General features: G+C 40.0%; 1 protein-coding gene across 1 annotated transcript in view; it reads left to right on the forward strand.

Moving 5' to 3' along the window:
• LOC111153125 (IQ motif containing H) overlaps window positions 1-21,897 on the forward strand; it is a 184,957-nt gene that overhangs the window by 96,103 nt on the left and 66,957 nt on the right. The window contains exons 11-14 of the mRNA XM_022511922.1: window positions 2,063-2,146; window positions 6,261-6,436; window positions 12,686-12,958; window positions 17,585-17,776. Coding sequence (XP_022367630.1) covers window positions 2,063-2,146; window positions 6,261-6,436; window positions 12,686-12,958; window positions 17,585-17,776 — 725 coding nt within the window. The remainder of the gene's footprint in view (window positions 1-2,062; window positions 2,147-6,260; window positions 6,437-12,685; window positions 12,959-17,584; window positions 17,777-21,897) is intronic.

Consider the following 21,897-nt stretch of genomic DNA (forward strand, 5'->3'; position numbering starts at 1 on the left):
TTGGATTTATATACATACATACAGCATCTTTTCATCTGGGTGTCAACACATACTTTTTTGGGTGTACGCAACATAATAAATCTGACTTTAAAAAAAAATTGACTCCCAACTTCTGCTCTGCTGATGGCAACATTCACTGCATTGTATCTTGTCCATGTAGAATGGTCTGTTGCTTTTCACAGGATTTGTTGTTGTTAGGGGCTTTGGAAGCACATATACCCCATAACATTAAAATACCTTATGTTTGCACAGCACTTTACAGTTTACAAAATGTCTTCGTATCTGTTACTTCGTGTGATCTTCTATAACAGTGTTCTGAGATTGCTAACATTCAGTTCTTTGAAATGGGTGTATTTGTAGGGTTAACCAAGTAACCAGTTCTGTCATAATTCTGCATAGACATTTCATATGCATCCTTGATCAGTGGTAACAGAGGTACCAAGTAATTTGTTGGAAACCTGACCTCCAGCACTTGATTGAAACACAGACTTACTCAACATGCGGCAACAAAGTGATCAGACATCCTTTATATTTTAAATTGGACATCATCTTAATGAGACATCTCTCCCACCGCCTTTTATCTTTACTTTTGAAAGGAAATGCATCCGCAGAACATTCTCTGGCATTTGTCTTAATCATACTTTATTCTTTAGGCATTTTTCCTGCCTTCTTATAGTTTGGATATAGAAGTTATTCACAAGACATCTTCCTAAACATTTATTTGAGTATAGATAGAATGAGACACATGCAGAATCCTAAGCGTGCCAGTTCTGTGGTCACACGTAAAAATGGCATTGTTTGTAGCAGTCTACACTAACTTTCATATGTGGAGCGCTTCCCTAAACTATTTTAGAAATTGATAATTTTTCAAAAATAACTCGAACAAGCTATTTGTCCTTCTGCCTCTGCAGGTCTTAAGTTCATCTGCATAAAGCAAAAGGGAGACTTTAAGATGAATTGTAAGCTCATTTAATTTCCAGACCACGTCTAGTTTTTAAACACTGACATCAAAGCAAAGAGCCAATTATCAGAGTGCATTTGATCTGAAGCCCTGTTGCACGAATTGCTATAGTTTTCCTTACGCTGAAAAGGAAATCTGTGTCACATCTCAAAGATGTAATATTGAAAATCACTTTATCTATAGCAGTTTAACTTGAAACATGTGTTTGGGCTCACTAACCACCAGGAGGCATTGAAGCATCTCTTCAAAATGTGAAAAGCAATTTTACTTAAAAAAAAAAAAGTTGCACCAACAGTTGCTGAATTTCACATAAGCAATTATACCTGCTTGTGAGTATGCATGCCTTTTAAGTTCATGTTCTGATCCACTTATTTTTTTTTAACCCCTGACATACCAGCAGGAAGAGTTGCCGCTGTTGTTTCTTTTAGTTTTGGACAAGAGTAATGCACAAGCGTTTTTCCTTCTGCTCTGTTTCCAGTGGACATGAAGACAAACCACAGGACTTCTATCAGTACCGACAAAGTAGCTGCATTAACCTTTATTGCCTTTTAAAGGTTAAATTTCTTTTGACTATGTGAGCAGAAGCGTATTTCTTTAGTATTTGGAATTACTTAAATACATATTCCTGACAGCAAGGGGTTTCTCTGAAATCTGTGTGTCAGTTTAGAACGATTCTGGGGACACATCTTCAAAATGCCACACAGGAAGCATAAGTTAAAAGAGCCAACACCGTTGTGTGTGTGTGTTTGTGTGTGTGTTTAACTCCGAGCATAATTTTCTTCAATGTTGTTTTGAACATTCGTGTTCTATGTCAGACATTGTCCCCATGTTTTTATAATCTTGGTTCCCAGTGATTTTGCTGGCATTGGAAAATACGAGCTCTTCTTTTGCAGAATATGCTGCTTAGCAAATCTTCCAGAATGATGCTTAATCCCCTGAGAAGCAAGGACTTCTTTCTTAGGAGTTAGACTTCATCTGCAAGATGCTTCAGAGAAAATGCTTTCCTAGAAGTGCGGACTGTGACCCCCTGGAAATCCTAGTGTGCCATTTTGCCATGCTGATTTGCTCTTTCTGCGTTTTGACACCTTGTTTGCCTTTTAGGATATTCTCTGCCTGTGCGACAAAATATTGATGACTTCAACACGCTGCAGAATATGCAGCTGGGGAGGCTGTGCGACGTCTTAGGTACAGTAAATACTTACACACGAGTGACGCTCTGGAATGTTTATCAGAGGATATGGATAAAAATGTTGAATTTTTGCTTATTTTTTTTTCCCTGCAAGGAAGAAGTGTGGATTTCTAATCTACTGCCGGGGCAATTAAACGTTTTGTTTTAAACAACAGATTTATAGTGGCATTGACTTGAATTTTTTAAAAAATGACATGTTTAACTAATTTATTTGGGTTATTTTTTTTTTTTTTCCAAATTCTAAGGATTTCTTTCCTATGGCCTCCCATCCTCTTCATTTCCTGACTCCGGCAGTGAGGGAAGCCAATATTTTATTATCTGTGTCAATATTGTTGATTATGTTATCTGGGGAATAAGTAGAAGGTGGTATCAGAAATGAAAAGCATTGTTTTCATTATGAGACTAAGAGGGATGCGAAGATAGAATTTTTTTAAAGAAGCTCTTATTTAAATGTATATCATCTAATTATTAAAAAACAGAAAGTGCCTAGTAGAGGGAATTCTTAGAAATATAGACCTCAGATGTGAGATACAGCCTCGTAAAGTTCAGGCTCTGATACTGGCTTGGTCAGTTCTAAATCAGACACCAAGTGGGCCAGGTAAGAACACAGTAATGCCCTGGTCGGTGCTATTTAAGACTAAGGCTCAGGTTAGACTTAACGCAAGGTCGCTAAGGCTAAGCACTAATACTAAATCAGTCTAGAAAGTACGGGCCAGAAATTCAGGGTAAACAAAAACTGGGTTTTTATTAGTTACCAAATAAGAACTTCTTCGTTTTGCCGAAATATAACCTCTATGGCCCTTATTTACGCAAAACAAGGAAGAATTTTAAATTCTCAAATATGACCAACTTAGCTGGCTCCCTGGAATGACATACTTTTACATGATTCATATATATTTCAGCATCATTATTATTTTATAAATGCCATTTGGTAACAAAAATACATCAGTACTAGAAATTTACAGTGTCCTAAAATAATAATAGTGTAATTGCTTTAATCTATTATGTAGGCACTAATACTGTTTTTCAGCGTTACAAAAAAAATTTTTTTTTAATGACTTGAGATTGATTTGTTAGTGCTGAGCTATTTCAACTAAAAACCTGACTGGGTAGAAACCACTGAAGTGCAGCAGAGGGCAGACTTTGCTCTAATTTATTTGAATTAATTTTTTTCTTTAGCTTTTTATATACCCTTCTATATATAGCACAAACCATCACCAAAGAATTTCTTTACAAGTCTCATTATTAGAAAACACTTGAAAGGATGAGGCTTCTATTTTAAATAATTCAATAATTCAGTCCATGTCTTACCTGCAATGGAAAATTTTGCTAATACAAACATTGCTAAGAGACCATGAACCAAATGCCTTTTTTTGGTATGCTGTCTTCATGATAGAGCTATCCGATCCCAAAATCCCTTCAAGGGGAGTAATGGAAGTTTAGAAACGGTAGTTAGAAGGTAGAAAAAGTACTCGCTTGTGAACTTTTTAAGAATATGAAGAAACTAGGAAAATTAGTAATTTTATGTAAGAATAAATGATCATCTCTTTTTTTATTCCATTGTTTCCTAATGAAGTGTGTTGACTTTTTGCTTATTCAGGGGAAACAAAGAGAATCTGATTAGGTTGATAAGACCTGTCATTTGGCTATTGGTGGTGAAGTCAGGGTGTCAGGTGGAGACCCCAATGGCTACTAGTATTTTCAATTCCTAGACGAGTTAAGCAAGACAGTGACCATTATTGACTATGGACTAGCAATCAAAACAATCTTTGTCTTCATATTAATTGCTTTCCAAAATTACCTGTCAATTAATTTTGAACATTTGCCAATACACAAGCAAATACTGGACATTCGTGTTAGTGATACGTATTCCTTTGCCAGAAATGCACAGGGAGGGTGAGATTAGCAAAATGATTTGTTGTCACTTGTAACCTACAAATTGCTTCCCAAGAAAAATTCAGTTTTCTTCATCTGTGGAGTCTTTATTTTCATTGTTTGTTTTTATGACTTTTTTTTTTGATACTTAAAAAAATCCCAGTTTGGTTTTTAAAACCAAATAAAGGGCAGATCCAAAAGCTACACTGAGGTTAATTTAGATTGGTTTTGTCCAGATCTTCACCATTTAACGGGCTTTTTCACACTTGAGTGTTTCTCTGAAGTAGAGATAAATAACACTACCACTAAAAAAACAGACATAATGATTCCTTCAGATGGAGGGCTGTGAGGTTCCCTTAGTTTGGTAAGACCCTAGTCTCCTCCTGCAAACACAAGGTTTGGGATAAATAATATGGTCATTCAGCAACTGAATACAAGTTATTTACTGTCTCCTCAGTTAATTTATTTTGAGGTGTATGTGGCAAGTTGATTTCAAAATTAAATAGGAGCTGCTTAGATTTTTACCTTTATGGAGCACCTCCTCTGGGCTCAGCACGGGGCTAGTTTGGATGGAGGACACTGCTTCTCCAAGGGGGAGGATTTCTCCCACAGCCCACTGATCTCACTGATTGTGTGAGATTTTCTACTTCCCAAATCTCTCCATCCTCCCAAACCCCTTCGGTCTACCACCAGGCCTATCCTGAGGGGCTCCTGTGTACTCCCTACTGTACCAGGGCTTGGGGGAATACAAGACAGGGCATACATCTTGTCTTTATAGAGTTTGGAAACACGAGATTGATAGATTTGAAACAGTGGGAAGAAATGACAGAGGCTACTAAATCATGTTAAATCTTGGGGGCGCTGATAAAAGGAGCCCAAGTGTGGAGGGCAGGGTGTGGAATCACTGCTGGTTCCCCTAGTCAGGGTGGGCCCTGCAGCAGATCCCTACATCTGCACTGTTTACTGAGTACCTACTATGTGCCAGACGTTGAACATCTATAAAGCCAGCTGCCTTATAGATGTTCTTTCCTTTAATACTCTTCAAAACTCTACGACCCAGGTGATTTTCTTCTCCATTTTGGAGATGAAGAACCAATGCTTCGAAAGGTTAAATACTGTGCCCAGCGTTCCCAGGTAACAGAGCTGGAATTTAATCAGTCTGTATTCTAGATACTCTTGTCTGACTGAACAGAGGAGTCTTCAAATCCCCTCTCAGCCCCACCTGACCAAAGAAACATTTTACAGCGCTCCCTCCCCTGAACGTCCCTAAGGACCTGTTCCACGTGCTTCCTGGGTCCGCTACTCTCTCCCTTGTTTGATGGCTGCTTGTGCACGTGAAATGGTCGCGCCTCATGGACAGCATCCCGGCTGCTTTGAGTCCTCATTTCTCTCCGTGTCTAGCCAAGTGCTTTGCCCCTACTGATCAACCTGTTATTTTATGAATGAATGAATGACTCCACTGGCTGCTGATTCCCTGTCCCAAGTCCTTAAAATATTAAAACCCGGCAGCCTGGAGTGGGTAATCTCATCTCACTCTCCCATTTGGGTGGGATATTTAATTAGGATTCCTTTCTATGTACATAAGAAGGAGCTCATCTCAAGAAGAAAAACAGTTACATTAAGACAGCGTTTCCTTTAAACCAAGAATCACTAGATGTCCTATTTAAGTAATATACTCCTCTTTGGGAATGGAGCAGGGAAAAGGTTGGTTTCCTGAAATAATCATTGCTATGGTCATAATCAGACCATTTATTTGGACAGGATGTTCCCTGAATTGGCCCTGCCAAGTCCAGGCAGAATAAGAAATTGCAACTTCATCAGCTTTCTAAAGTTAATAGCTCTGTTTTATAATTTACTGAAGTTAATGGGATAAATTTTTAAAGCACTATGCAATTCCCATTGATGTTAATGGTAGTTCTGGAGCTAAATCCCTATGTATTATTTGAAACACACTTCCATAGTACCTCACAGCCCTCCTTCTGAAGGAATCATTGTGTCTATTTTTTTGTTTGTTTGTTTTTGGTGGTGATGTTATTTATCTTTTCTTTAGAGAAATGCTAAAATGCAAAAAAGCCAGTTAAATGGTGAAGATCTGAACAAAACCAATCTAAATTAACTTCAGTGTGGCTTTGGATATGGTCTTTATTTTAAACTGTGCAACATCAATCCAATGCCAGAGTTCAGAATGTCATTTACCTTTATACCAGTAATTAACATTGTGTCTGTCGTTTTTAGATGCCAATGTGAGCGTCATCTACATCTGCTCCCATCAGATGAACGATGAGTTACTGCTATATTACGATAAACTCCTGAGTCTACAGGCAGCTGTCAAATCAGGGAACCTTGAGGACAGAAGTGACCTGCAGGACAGGTTCAAAATTATCACCCCTGAAGCTATAAACATCTTCCCTGTGAGTTTGTCTTCTAATTACTACGGCTTCAGGGATGCAGTAAAATTAAATTGGAAATTTTATAACTTGCAACGCTCTGGTACACATCAGTGAAATATTATTGCAAGTTTAACAGCTTTACTGATTAGACTACTAGTTGGACTGTAGGAAATAAATATCCCAGTTTAACTCCCAGACTTAGTTGAGCTACTCTTGCCCAGTTTCTCTATAGCTGAAATTTAATTGCAGCGGCTGGGTGCTGCCATCAAGTAGATGAATTTATAACCTCTCCAGTTCCTTTTCCTTAATTTTGTGTGGAGGACACCAAGACAGAGAAAGGCTGGGCCCACCCATGGTCACCAAGCTTGTTAGAGACAGAACCTCAACCAGGGTCCCCGTTTTCTCATTTCCACACCGCTATGCTTTGTTACTCCCTAGACTTGTTTCCTCAAGCGAGTTTGGACCGATACACCATATCACAGGGTTCATAATGAATGAGGTTCAGATTTTTTTTTTTTAACTTGTACTGATTTTTAATGAATGGGATGAATTCTAAATGGAACTCCATCCCCGCCCAAGAGGTTTTGGGAAATTCATGGAGTCACAAGGGCAGTGTTCCAGAACAAGGCAGTGCAAGAGATAGTGTGAAATGAATTTCTCTATGTTTTAACAAGAATTTAAACTTTCCTGGGCGCCTGGGTGGCTCAGTGGGTTAAAGCCTCTGCCTTCGGCTCAGGTCATGATCCCAGGGTCCTGGTGTTGAGCCCCACATCAGGCTCTCTGCTCAGCAGGGAGCCTGCTTCCCTTCCTCTCTCTCTGTCTGCCTCTCTGCCTACTTGTGATCTCTGTCAAATAAATAAATAAAATCTTAAAAAAAAAAAGAATTTAAACTTTCCATTTTCAACAACCAATATTTCAATACCTAATGGACAGTACGGTTTTGAGGAGACATTTTTTTTTTGTATAATTAAGGGTCTGAATTTACTGCTAAAGATAGCTCTTTCCATTCACAAGTGGGATCCACCAAAATCAATGCTCTATTTATCGGCAAAGAAACCAACAGCATGCTTTACTATCTCTGTGTCGTTGTTACCCATTAACCCTTCGATGCCCCATGTTGTGACAAACCCCCTCCCAAAAAAGGCCTGCCAGGGCTGAGGAGGTTTGGAATAATGTTTCTGCTTTGCTAGTATACTCAGTGAATTGTCTTCAGGATTTACTCTCTTCTATCAAGATGAACATTTTATTTCTTCATAACTAGACACTTCAATGTTCCCCCCACTACCCCAGCTCTCTGCCTAGCTCTGTTTCATGGGCACTGGTTGGCTATGGAGGAGGGTGCAGGGGCAGGCTGAACAAGAGAAAAGACAGGGAACAAATAATCACCACTTACTGATGCTCTGAGGAACCTCCCAACGTCCTCCATCAGTGTAAAGATTGCTTGGTGCTTCCTAGCTATCCCCTGGCCTCAGTGGCATGGTCACAGTGGACACTAGAAAGCAAGGAAGGAAAAGCTATCATTACCATGTAGTTAGTTTCCCGATTTTATCCAGCCAGAAACTGGAGCTAATGCCTGGTAGCTGCTGATAAGGAGTTTCTGCACATCTGAAAAGTCCATATACATCGAAGAGGCATGGAATGGGAAAAGGGGCACTAATTTGGGAGCAGGAAAGTGAGTGCACAAGCAACATCTATCAAATGCTTAGCACACATTTTTTTCATTTGGTCCTCCGCACAATGCCAACAATACAGAAATGATCGATCTCCTTCTATGGCTGAGGAAACCAAGTCTCATTTTCTAGTCCAAAGTTCCTGGTAGAGTCAGAGTATGAACCAAAATCTGTCCAGCCCCAGAACACTATCATGAATTGGAACGATTGCTTTGCTCCTGGATGACCTTGTGACTTGGGCAGCTCCCTTTACCTTTCTGGTCCTCTGATCTTCATCTATACAATCAGATGATGGGTCAGGGCATTTCAAAGACTCTTCCAGCTCTACACTCCTGTTAGCTGAGACAGGTGCCCTGAGGTTCACTCTTGAGCTTCTAAGCTCAAATTGATACTAACAGATGCCCTGAGTCACATTCATAGTCACATTTATAGTTAGGTCTGCCTCTTGGTGAGTAGAAACGAGCAGGGAATATTTTAAGTGCTTACTACTTCTCATAGTTTAAATTTAAATTATTTGAGTAATTAATCATCCATAGGCAATCAACTTTTTAAAATACAAAAATTAAACTCTCACTTGCACATCAGTTCCTGCTCATGTTCAGTTATTGCTTTATTTCCTTTTAATGGGTTACAGAGACTGTATCCATGCTGATTTTCATTCAAATGGATGGCTTTGAGGAGATTTTTTTTTTTTAAAGCGTGCCAAAAATCTGTTTGTACATCTCTCCAATTTACTATACGATGCTTGACTCTGTAATGGTAAAAAGTGCTCTTATAAAGTCATCACGTCCGGTTTTGAGCATTCTAATGTTTACGAAGACATCCCAAACAAGTACTTTTTGTCTCAGGTCAAAAAAAAAAAAATTAGCGGTGATAAATCAAATGTATGTAACAATGTTATGAAATGAGGAACATTTTAGACTTTTGTCATCTGCGCTAATCTGCGGCCTGGATCTGATAATCCTGATTTTCTCTCAATGGTCATACAAGACCCGCGGTCAGTAACGTGTCCTGTGCCATCACTCACTCATATTCAAATTTTTACTAAACACATAGCGAACACAATAGTATGGGGCCATCTTGCCTGAAGAACAAGGCAGGCCCACAGATGACTATAAACCAGAGTCCGGCTGCGTGCTCGCCAGCAGAGGAGGCAGAAACCCAGCCTGGCTGGAAGTGGCTCAGAACCCTAACATTAGGCTCTATCGCGGCATCTGCCACCCCCTCATCACACCTCATAAACTCACCAGACCTTCACTACTCGGTCTGGAGAATGGGAGAAGTTGCGTTAACCGTAGCAAGAAACTGTGCCAGTACCCGGTTTCAATCCTGCCTCTGCTGTTTGCTAGCTGTGTGACTTTGGGCAAATCACTCGAGCCTCCATTTCCTCACTTCCAAAAGAGGAGTTGTTCACTGGTACAATGTTCTGTGAGTCAAACAAGAGAATAGTATCAGAGGTTTTGGTCTTGTAACCTTGACACTGAGAGCACGGCCACCTCGAAACACTCTTCTAGGTACCCTGTAAAGCCCACTGTGTGACATATATTATGACTCAAGTCCCCAGTTCTCCCCAATATTTAATTTGTTTACCTTTCCTCATTGGAATAATCTGTGGGGCATGGAAAGGGGTGAGATAAACACAGAAAAAAGACGGTGATTAACCAGATGGGAAACACAGACTCAAGAGGTGGTACCAGCCATTGTCTAGTTGAGCACTGGGTTTCCTAGACATTCTCCGAAGTAGGTGTTGCAAATGGATTTAAATTATGGTAGAAAAGGCATGTGGCTTATATCTAAGAGCTTAGAATAGAATACTTGCCCTGGAAGAGGGGCCCCGTAGTGTAAACTATATACATCCTCTTCTCAGAGGGGCTCTGTTTTTTTGTGTTTTTATCTAATTGGGGGCAAAATACACATAACATAAAATCTACCATTTTAATCATGTTTGGTGCGCAGTTCAGTGGCTTGTACATTCCCACCGTTGTGCAACCATCACATTATCCATTTGCAAAACTTTTTCAACATTTCAAGCAGAATTTCTGTACCCATTAAACAGTAAGCCCAGAAGAGCTCTGGTTTAAAGGGAAAGTTATTTCAGAGATGGAAGGACCCTAGAGACTTCTAGTCGATGCATTATTTGAATATGGGGGTTGAGGCTCAGAAAGGTCGAGTTTTCTAAATCACCTTGCAAGTTACAAATTCAGGCGGGACTGAAACCCAGGGGCTTTCCTCGTTCTCTTTCTCCCATACTTATCATTACACCTTCTAACAATTTGCAAACTGGTGCTGCTAACATTCCCGGAAACAGTTGCTTAGCATTTCTCTGCATTTTTATGCCATGTTCAGTAGATAATTTTGATCAGAACTGGGGAAGTAGGTGCAAGTCTACAAAATCCCTTAACTCCCTTAAGACACTGGCATCTTGCATTATATAATTTGCACAGTATTTTTTTTTAAAGATTTTATTTATTTATTTAACAGAGATCACAAGTAGGCAGAGAGGCAGGCAGAGAGAGAGGGGGAAGCAGGCTCCCTGCTGAGCAGAAAGCCTGATGCAGGGCTCGATCCCAGGACCCTGAGATCATGACCCAGGCCAAAGGCAGAAGCTTAACCCACTGAGCCACCCAGGCACCCCTTGCACGGTATTTTTAATGACTTTATTTTTAAAAAGAGAGTTTTTCTCCGTAACAATAATTACTACCATTTATTGAATATCAACTCAATGCCATGCATTATAACAGGTGTAGCATATTAATGATCTTATTTTATCCTTAGAGCAAGCCAACAGGTAAGTATTTTTATTTCCATTTAACAGATGGAGAAACTGGGGCTTTCTGGGTGGCTCAGTCAGTTGAGCATCCGACTCTTGGTTTCTGCTCAGGTCATGATCTCATGGGTCTTGAGATCGAGACCTGAATCTGGCTCCCCACTCAGCAGGGAGTCTGCCTGGGGATTCTCTCCCTTTGCTCCTCCCCCAACTTGCTCTCAATCTCTCTCTAAAATAAAATAAATATATCTTTTTAAATATATATATATATTTAAAAAACAGCTGGAGGGGCGCCTGGGTGGCTCAGTGGGTTAAAGCCTCTGCCTTCGGCTCAGGTCATGATCCCAGGGTCCTGGGATCGAGCCCCACATCGGGCTCTCTGCTCAGCAGGGAGCCTGCTTCCTCCTCTCTCTCTCTGCCTGCCTCTCTGCCTACTTGTAATCTCTGTCTGTCAAATAAATAAATAAAATCTTTTTAAAAAATTAAAAAATAAATAAATAAATAAACAGCTGGAGAAACGGAGTCAGAGGAAGTGTAAATCACTTGCCCAAGTTCAGGTAGCTTAAAAGTGACAGAGCTGGATTCTAAGCCAGAACTCCCAAGTCCCCAGCACTTTCTCATGTGCCATGATGCCCTCCTCTCTAGAGGAAATGAGCAGTCTTGGGTTCTCATATTCCATTCTTGGCTAATGTCTTTCGTATGCCCATCCTCACCTGACTAAATCCTCCCTATCCTTCAAAATTCATCTTGACCCCAACCTATAATTTCGTAATAATAATATGAACTAACATTCATTAAGTGCTTATTATGTAAGTGCTTTTCATGAATTATCTCATTGAATCCTTGCAACATCCCTATGAGTTGGGTATTATTGTTATACTCATTTTACAGATGAGGAAACCGAGGTCCAAGGAGAATTAGTAATTTGCCTTCTCTGCTGTCTCCACCAGCACATGGCCTCTGCCTCCCTCCTCCATGCCTCTGAGCCCTCTGTAATTTTTTATGGCCCTTCTCTGCCTTGTATTAGTTATCCATTGACTGTACTCACTTGTGTCCCCACTCCTAAAATGCAGAGACATGCTTTACTGGTTTCGGTGTGTGCTGACCAGGCGGCTCTGTCCTCTGCCTCTCCTAGACATGCCAGAATTATTTATTTCAATTGAATGAGTGGTCACATGTATTATTGAGCAAGGTCTAAACTGTCAAAAATAGAGAGTTTTCCTTTGAAAAATAAATTTAAGACTCACTGAAATTTTCAAATATTTTCTATCCATGAATCCTGTCCAGAGTGTTGCCTAAAAACCAAAATAATCATTATAAAAGTACATATTTTCTAAAGTGGACTTGGTGGTAGAACTTTGGAAAAAGAGTATCGTGCACCCCTTGCCTACCCAGTCACTTAAAGAGTAGCCAGATTAGGAATCCCGTAGAGTGAAGCATACTGTAAGGCTTTTTTCTTCATTTTTTGTATTGATTTTCCAGACGCTTTAGTATTAAACCATTCCAGAAGTGTTGCAGAGATGAATCACTATTATCCAAAGGCCGCCAGCCTCTTTTCCTTCTGACAGAAGGATAATTCCACGTGGATCAAATAAATACAGATGTGTAGTAATTAGTTCTATTCCCAGTGAGCCCATTTCCAATGCACTAAAGATGTGAGCGATTATGGAACCTCACCCCAACAGCTTTTATCAATTTAAACTGCTAAACAACAGGATAGGTCACAACCCAGCCTGCTATTAATAATGCATTTATTGTGTGCAACATTATAAATTGGGCGTATGGACTAGAAAAAGAACACCTTTTAACAAGAATGATACGGTCTCCCCGCAGAAGCATCATATGTGCCTGGCCACTTACCTGATGTACAGTCCCAAGGCGATCAAAAGAATAAAAAATCTCATCCAAGGAAAAGAGGCCTACATTGTCAGTGGGCTCCTGCACAGAGATGACTTGGCTGTGGCGGATATGTTAAACATACCCATCCTGGGTCCGGAGCCTGAAATAGCTCATCTTTACAGTAGCAAGTCTGGAAGCAAATGGGTCTTTGAGAGCGCCAATGTGCCCGTCCCTCCTGGAGTATATGGCATCTGTCATCACCAACAGGTATGCGGGGTGGACGAGGGAGGCTCTTCTCAAGTGACCTTGTGGGAACTTCAGGCCTTCTGGAGCCAGCCCTAACCCAATGAGGAATACATGGAATGCTTAACTTATTTGATGGGGTCTGCGTTAGGTCTTCGTGTTTCAAAGTATCTTCCTCTTGGCCTTGCAGAAATTGTGGGAATTACTCAAGATAGTTATTCATTTGGGTTAAGCCAATGAAGGCCCCGTTGATGTACTCATTTGCTCTCAGTATTTATCACCTTAACATGGATTAATTGATCATCATATTAGCTAGCCAGTCATTTAGGAGGACTTAAGAAATGTAAGAGTCAGTTTGGGTGAAAAGGATCAGGTTTGGAAAGGCGAGCCTTTCTGCCGAATCAGGTTGCAGAGGTCCTATAAGCCGAGGGCTGCACACGTCCTTGGCCCTGTAAAACAATCCTTTGGCTCCTCAGGAAAGGGCCATAAAGGGAGTAGGAGAAAAATCCCAGGAAGAGGACAGGAAACAGATCTGGAATAAAACAACCTGCATCTGTGTCTTTGTTTTGCACCAGGTCCAAATTCCTTCAGCAGACAGGTAGGATCCCAACTATTTAGAGAACTATAATATTAGTCACTAGAAATGATCTTGGAGTCAGCTCCGGCAGGTGTTCTCCCATTTAACCTCTACCTTTTTTTTACAAGAAAGAAATAGAAAGACAAATGGGTGTGAACATTCCCTAACCTCTGTTTCAGTACATCTCTTGACCGTCACTCCCAGCCAGTCACCGTTACCGCAGGCACCCAGTTCTCAGGAACCTAAAGAACGGTGTGCAATGAAGCGGTGTGTGAGGGATGATCCTTAAGGATCCTCCTCCTTCCCTCAGTCGCTTGATCATGACACTCCGAACGTCATAGCGGCTGAGCCCCCCAAATCAAGCCTTTCAACAAATTGTACTTCTCAGAGACTAGTCTGAAGGTATTGTTAACTTATTAAATTGCCCTAAAATTGTCTAGCTAGAGTGTACTTGGGCAATACGTGGGCTCATGAAGGAAGTTACTCTTGAAGATGACAGAGTGTGGAAAAAGCCAGCACAGGCAATTTTAATGAGTGAGACAGAGGCTCCCCGTGAGCTGGTGTGCCCCACTGTTGACCGCCATTATTCTCCACTGGAATTTGAAGGTAAAAAGGGGATTGCTCGACTCTGCTTCCCAGTGGAATACTCAGCTGAGAGATTGGAGACAAGTGAAATGCACTTTCAAACTATAATTTTACATGTGTCCATTACACGAAACCATCTTCAAAACTTTAAAATGAGTGTGCAAGATTTATAGGAAGTCTTGCTTTCACCTTGACTTGATGAGAATTTGGGCCATCTTTGCTAGGAAGTGTTTTAGAACTGTATGCAGTTCATTGTGGAAAGCAATAAAACCTCCCTCTCATGCTGGTACTCAGAAGCAGGAAAACCTCCTTGTAGACAACTCGGATTTGAGGGATGTCATTTAACCTATGGCATGTGCAAATCGTATCACGATAAACCAAGTCCTCACTGACTTCCCCTCCACTTGTTTGAAAACATACATCTGAGGTCATCAAGAATTAAAGTACTCCATTGAGATTTTTCCAGATAGTGACTGCCCTACCGAATCTGAGTGTGTTAGTGTTTTGAATTTGCAGATGGTGATGAATCAATAACACTGACTTTTTACCGATGTGCATCATAAACTTAAAGCCGGTGAAAGAAAGCTGTGATTATTTTAATTTAGGTGAATAAATATTCCCGACTATCAGCTGGATTTTAGCAGCCAACGTTTTTCTACTTCTGCTCTATACTAGCGTAAATTAAATGGCAATTAAAAAATATATTACCTCTTTTGAACAGATAGACTCAAATAGAAAATTGAAAAATGTTTGGAAATAGCGTAAAGTCATTTGGTTTATGATTAAGTAATTTATTTGTTTTTTAAATCTAGCATGAGCCCAGTGAGCATTTCCTCTTTTGATCCATAAAGTAACCATGCAAGCTCCCTTTCTGACATGTGCTCCATATAAAATATCGACAGCTTCGGTTAAATAATCAAAACTGGCGATGCTATTTTAAAAGCACTGTTCAATTTTCACTTAAAGATAGCACATAATTCTTTCCAGTGGTGCAGTCTTTACAATACTATTGATCCTCTTCATTACTGTAGGGGATCCATCAACAGACACCCATTTATAGGATTCTCAGCAGCAACAAATAATAGGATTTGGAAGAAACAGATAATAATTCTGTTAGTAGTTGAAACCTCCAAATATACAATATATCTGAACATACAATGAAAAAGGCTATGGCTACGAAGGCTATGAAGGCCAGGACACTCAAAAGCCTGGAACACCTTTCCTTAACGTTAGCAAGAGAATTTCATCAGATATTAAGAGCCAGAGACCATTTCTACTTCTGCAAAGTGTGATCCTGATACAGCAAAGTATGATTAAATATTGAATCTGGGGGTGCCTCGGTGGCTCAGTTGTTAAGCGTCTGCCTTCGGCTCAGGTCATGATGTCAGGGTCCTGGGATCGAGCCCGGCATTGGGTTCCCTGCTCAACAGGAAGCCTGCTTCTCCCTCTCCCACTCGCCCTGCTTGTGTTCCCTCTCTCGCTGTGTCTCTCTCTGTCAAATAAATAAATAAAATCTTTAAAAATAAATAAATAAATAATCTGTCTTCTCAACACATTAGAGAAAGAAGGGATGTAACTTTGAAAGGCACATTACAAAACCTTCCTAGGCTATGCTCATAGCCATATGGTATGCAGACAAGAGTACTTGTCATTTAAACACCAAATTATCTGCAGACACTACTTGATAATTAGGGAGCTAAGACAATCCCATTTCCACCCTAATTGAATACCCCATGGTTGCATGGGGCTTCCAGGGATCCCAAGTACACCCATTTTGATATCACTTCCATACTGCTGTGTAGTGTAACACCCCCAGAAGATTTGCTGAAAAGACACAACGCAGGAGAACAGATTGTGTCTTTACTCAAAATAATTTTAATCTTCTAGCTCTAGACTTCAGCAGAACTACAGACTCGAGTCCTTTCACAATCCTTGGTTAAAAAAACCCCAAAATTTAAAAATCTGTTTGGTGAGCAAATCATCCAAAGACAAGAGAATAAGAGCGTCACAGAGACCTCCCCAAGTACAGAGGACCATAAAGAGAGCTCAGAAGAGAGAATGCTTAGTACTGTTTTGTTTCTTTATGGGTAATACAGACCAGAACATCTGACAGGGAGACCAGACAAAAAATCATTCTATGATCTAATGGGTTGTTTTTCTCCAAGGCTCTACTAGTAGAGTATTATTTATAATCAAGTAATCTGGGCTATAGACTTTTGCCTGATTCAAATATATCCGAAGTGGCTTAATTGACTACAAGGAAAATTGCTTCTCTTGCTCCTCTTCTGACTTCTTCCTTCACCTCACCCTCTTCCAGCACCTCTCTGCGTCCAGCATGGTGGAGAGCAGAGGAACACAGGGGCTGGAATCAGAGCACCCTGGGTGGAGTCTCTGCTTTTCCACTTAACACCAGGTGATTGGGGATTGTGGGCAAGTCATTTAAATTAGCTGAGTCTCCCGGCACCTGGGTGGTTCAGTTGGTTAAGCTCAGGTTAGGATCCCGGGATCCTGGGATTGAGCCCCACCTCTGGCTCCCTGCTGAGCAAGGAGTCTACTTCTCCTTCTCCCTCCTCTTCTGCCCCTCCTCTCTTTCTCTCTCACTCAAATAAATAAATAAAATGTTTTAAAAAATAACAAATCAGCTGAAACTCAATTATTCATATATAAAATGGAACTAATAGTGATGCCTGCTTCATTTTTGAGCATTCCAAGATAAAATTCATGAAAAGAGCCTAGCCAAACGCCGGGCTCCTATGGAGAGTTCAGTAAAGTTAAATGTTGGCCATAGTTGTCATAGTAAAGCTTCAACTTCTAATCCCACCCATTCCCATGGGATTGAGCCCAGTTCTTGAGGAAATACTGTCTCAATTAAAACATAGTTGTTTTTCATGAATGTTTTATCTCCTTTATCTGTCTTGTTCACATAATACTTATGACATACTTGGCCAACTGACCAAACAAATGCATTTCATGTACGCTAATGAGGAAACAATTAAGCCTTTATAGGTTATAACATTTAGAAACTCAGCAAAGCTCCAAACAGTTAAAGTTCTCAAGACTATAACTCATTATGGACTTGAAACTATTAAAAAAAAAGCATTTGAAAAATCAGTAAGTAAACACATAATTCTCTAGGGGTACCTGGGTGGCTCAGTCAGTTAAGTGTCTGCCTTTGGGTCAGGTCAGGATCTCAGGGTCCTGGGATTGAGTCCCATGTGGGGCTCCCTGCTCAGCAAGAAGCTTGCTTCTCCCTCTGCCCCTCAGCCGGCTCATGCTCACCCTCTCTCCCTCTCTCTCCTTTGGTCCTAGTGGTTAGTGGTTTCTTTACATCATATATATATCATTTAAACTTCTAATCTGTCTTAATAATTAGAAGATAACCAAACGAAGAGACCATTTGAATACACCTGAGTACAACTAAGTTAATACAATAAGAACGAATCAGAAAATGAGCCATATTAAATATTGCTGTGTCTTGGGCCCCACAGATGCTAGAACAGCTAGGTCAGCTGGTCATAGATCACCTGGAAATTCAACGCTGGCTCTTTAAAATGGACTATGAGTTTGGAGGAAATGGGACTGCCTTTTGTGACGTTGCTTCCCATCTACAGTGCTACAAGTGGTTCCTACAGGAGAAGAGCAGATATGGCCATGAGAACTGGAGGAAGAAATGGGCACAGGTGAGTTCAATGTTGACATAAGCCCATGGTGTTTGCGAGCAGTTAGGAGATGGTGCAAAAGGCTCAGCTGGGAGGTGAGAGCACTTTCTTCTAGACTCAGCTGCATCACCTGTCAGCAGTGAGATCTTAGGCGTGTCAATTTAGGCGTGTCAATTTTGACTTTCTTGGGCCTTAGTCTTCATATATAAAGTGAATGGGCTTGATCAAGTTACTTGAATATTATTTCTAGTATATTTTTAAAATTTTTTAAAATTTGAGTTAGCATTGCCACCCAATGTTACATTAGTTTCAGGTGTACAAATGGTACTCTCCATATTTTGCAGTACTCACGGACAAGCGTCGCCACCATCTGTCACATACAGCACTACAACAATACCATTGACTACATTCCCTATGCTGTCACTTTCATCCCTATGACTAATTCATTCCAGTTATCTTCATAACTGGAAGCCCGTATGATTAGGTTATTTTAAATGTCCCTTTTTGGGCCCTAAAAGTCTTCAAGTTGACTATGGTAATTAGGAAGTAATTTTTTTTTTTACCATATTCATATAGCATTACAAATCTCATCTTTTGGTCTAAGTGGGTCTCGATCATCTGCTTCTAACGAGTGTTGTTATTAAGCTAGCTGTGTTTTATTATGAGAGACAAGTTCTAGTAGTGAATGGTTGTCACCTGGAAGCTAATGTATAAAAGCATTCTGTCAGCAGTCATGTGTTTCTGAAGACAGTTCAAGGAAATTTATGTAACTGCTGGTCCCTATGAGATGTTGAGAAAATAATACATCTCAGCCAGAAAATCTCCCAGCAAAAGCTAAATAATAGGGAAGAAGCCTTAGCATATGAGTGGATGTGTATAGGTTTTTCCATGTATACTGGGGGAAGGATGAATTGTACAACGTCTTAGCCTGTTCCAAACTTACTTAATAATTAAGGTAATTTTAATGGCTTCGTATATCACTTAAACCCACCATTTTTAAAGCTGCTTCACTTTGCATCCAGAGGCCTAGACCTCCCTGGCTTTTCTGAATGTCAGATCTCTGTTTTGGCTAACACTAATGAAAGCGTAACTGATGAGGAAAATCTGGGCGCAAATTCCCTTAACTGATTCCTTCCCCGCCAATGTACATAGCAGTGGGCTGGGCAGTGAGTTTTATCTGCTTTGAGCATCCCCCTACAACAGTATGTGAATAAAGACACAAGTGATGGAAAGGGAGGGGTGCATAAGAGAGAACCACATTATTCTTGTGGAAGTGAAATGATGAATAAATCTAGAGAACAGTCAGAAGAGAGAGTTCCCTTTGACAAATGTTACTGTTCTCCCCATGATCTATTCCAGGCTTTTCTTCCTCCTCCATCAGTGAATGGACTAAACGCACAACCTGTCATGGCCAGCTTTTTACATATTATTTAAGGGATACCAAAGTGAATTACTCTTCTAGAAAAAAAATAAAACAAAGAAAATGTATTTAATTTTGAAGCCCATAGAGATTTCTCATGTGTTCTTGTTAAACTGGATTTTATTTCATATTGTGTATTTATTTCAATTTTCTTTTTAAAACAAAACTGCTGAGATTAAACTATGAAAATAAGACTTTTATTTAAAAAAAATCAAAATGTTAGTGTGCAAGGTATTTTTCTCACTATTTCTAGCTAATAATTTTTAAAGAATTCCCTGATACTAAACTATGATAAATTTAAAATGTTTGACTTTAAGTTTAAAAATATATGGAATAATGACATATGGCTGAATTGCACTTAAAAGCCTGACTACACGTTATTTAATTTCAATTACTTTAAACTACACCATTTTAAATTGTCACCAAATACATTGGGCATTAGCGTTAATAGTATTAAATGTGAAACTCTTGAATAATTAATTATCTATGTCATTTTTTAACTTAACAAGGAAAAAATAATTACTCAGAGATCTGTTTAATACTGTGTGGGATGGTGCTTAGCCAGGATATAGTTGGAAGCCAAAAATAAAAATAAAAAGTGAAGCAGTTCCAAAGAGAATTTTTGGGGGTGGGGTGGGGTAGGAGACTATTGCCATTCTTTTGCCTTCAAAGTGAAATTGTATTCAGAGCAGAAGTGAACTGACATCTCCATTGAGTGCAGCTACTGAGAATTTAGGATTAGAATTATCCTTTGTTCCGGAAGACCATGGTAATGGTGCACATTTAGACATCAAAGCAATACTTTATGAGCACAGGCATGTTTTAATGTCCTATTACAGTTGGTAGACCTGTTTCTTTTGATAATGAAGATGTTGTGTCATCAAGCCTAGCCTGGCACATACAAAACATATGCTGGCAGGTTATTAAAAATTTCAGCTTCTTGATGAAAGACTATCCTGCAGGCTAAGAGTCCAGAGAAAGACTCCATTCTGGGAGAATTATTAGAAATGAGAATATGACTGTAAGCACTAAATTATGTTAATACTTACAAATAGCATCATTTGCATAGCAGTTTATGACATGATACCATGATTTTTCTCATTGGTATGTGGTAGGCAGCAGATTAAAAACAGTGCTGTTTATGGGAGTTTGAACTGTTTGGAGATTCTCTTGCATCTCATGCAGATATTGGTTTTAGATGTAGGCATGATTCAGTGTAGACTCAGAGATCTAATACAAAGATCATCTTTTTTTTCCTACTTATCTAATTTAGAGCCAGAGTTAGTGGACTGGTTGCAATTGAGACTCAAAACAAAGTCGTGGAGTCAACAAATGCTGGAAAAGCTGTAGTCACGTTAAAAAAAAAAAAAATCAGTATAGACGATGTAGGTGATTTTAGGAAAAGCATAATGTTATGTGATGGCCACAGCAGCAACAGAGCTCAACTCTTCGTTTTGTTTTCATGATGGTTTGGTACCAACATTTCTCTCTCCACCCTGTCAACTGATAAAACCTACCACCCCTTATAGGTCCCAGTAAACTTCCCTCACTTAAGTACTCAATGCTTGTTAAGGTTTAATGAATCCACACACTTGCACACATTCCAAACATCCCACTCCCCAGTTGGGGGTATTTCTTTTCTTTTAGTAGGAATAAAGGCTTAAACAAAGGAAGGCACGCTTGTAGGGGAAAAGCCTTCTTGGTCGCTCTTACCCAGGACAGTGTAGGGAGACCCAGGTAGACATTTGCTGTAGTACCCACCCTTCTTGTGGTTCTTTTTCTTTCTTTCCTTTCTTATTTTTTTTTTAAGATTTTATTTATTTATTTGACAGAGATTACAAGTAGGCAGAGAGGCAGGCAGAGAGAGAAGAGGCAGCAGGCTTCCCACTGAGCAGAGAGCCCGACGTGGGGCTCGATCCCAGGACTCTGAGATCATGACCTGAGCCGAAGGCAGAGGCTTTAACCCACTGAGCCACCCAGGCGCCCCTCTTTCCTTTTTTAAAGGATAAATCTTCCCTCCCTCACTCCTGGGAGACTGGCTTGGTGGCCAGTCTATTGGCGATGCTATTGGCAATGTTGCTTTGCAAGAAAAGGTATTTCTAGAGCAGTTTCTCCATGTAAAGAGCTAAGCCAGTTTACTATTGCATTTCTATGTTCAGCCCTTTTTTTGGGTCTTTGTTTCCCTGGATGGACAGTACAGGATGCCGAGGGCTTACTTAGGAGGGAAAGGAGGAAAAGGAAATCGAATTGCCTCCTGAATGCGCCTACATAATATTGCTATTTTAGCCCACCCAAGAGCAGTTTTATGTTTACTTGTACCTTTGTGTACGTTAGACATCTGAAATTAATTTGGAGATCACCAAGGAAAACAATTTATATTTAAAAATACTAAAATACAGGGGTACCTGGCTGGCTTAGTAGGTAGAGCATGCCACTCTTGATCTCAGGGTCATGAGTTCAAGCCCAACATTGGGTGTGGAGACTACTTAAAATTAAAATTAAAAATATGAATTCAAGGCATCCACACCTAGAAAAAAGTAGAATAAACCACAATAGTTGTTTTGCTTCCTTGTAGAATGAAATCAGCAAACAAAAGTATGAAGGAGAATCATCACCTACCTAGTCAATGACTTAGAACTCCATGACTCTATTGTGAAGACCTCCACCTCTTGAGATGCCCTTGCCTCTGGGTCACAGGAGCTGCTGTAGGATGGCTGAGCTT

Source organism: Enhydra lutris, unplaced genomic scaffold, assembly GCF_002288905.1.
Source record: "Enhydra lutris kenyoni isolate GAN:26980312 unplaced genomic scaffold, ASM228890v2 scaffoldscaffold31, whole genome shotgun sequence".
Taxonomy (NCBI): domain Eukaryota; kingdom Metazoa; phylum Chordata; class Mammalia; order Carnivora; family Mustelidae; genus Enhydra; species Enhydra lutris.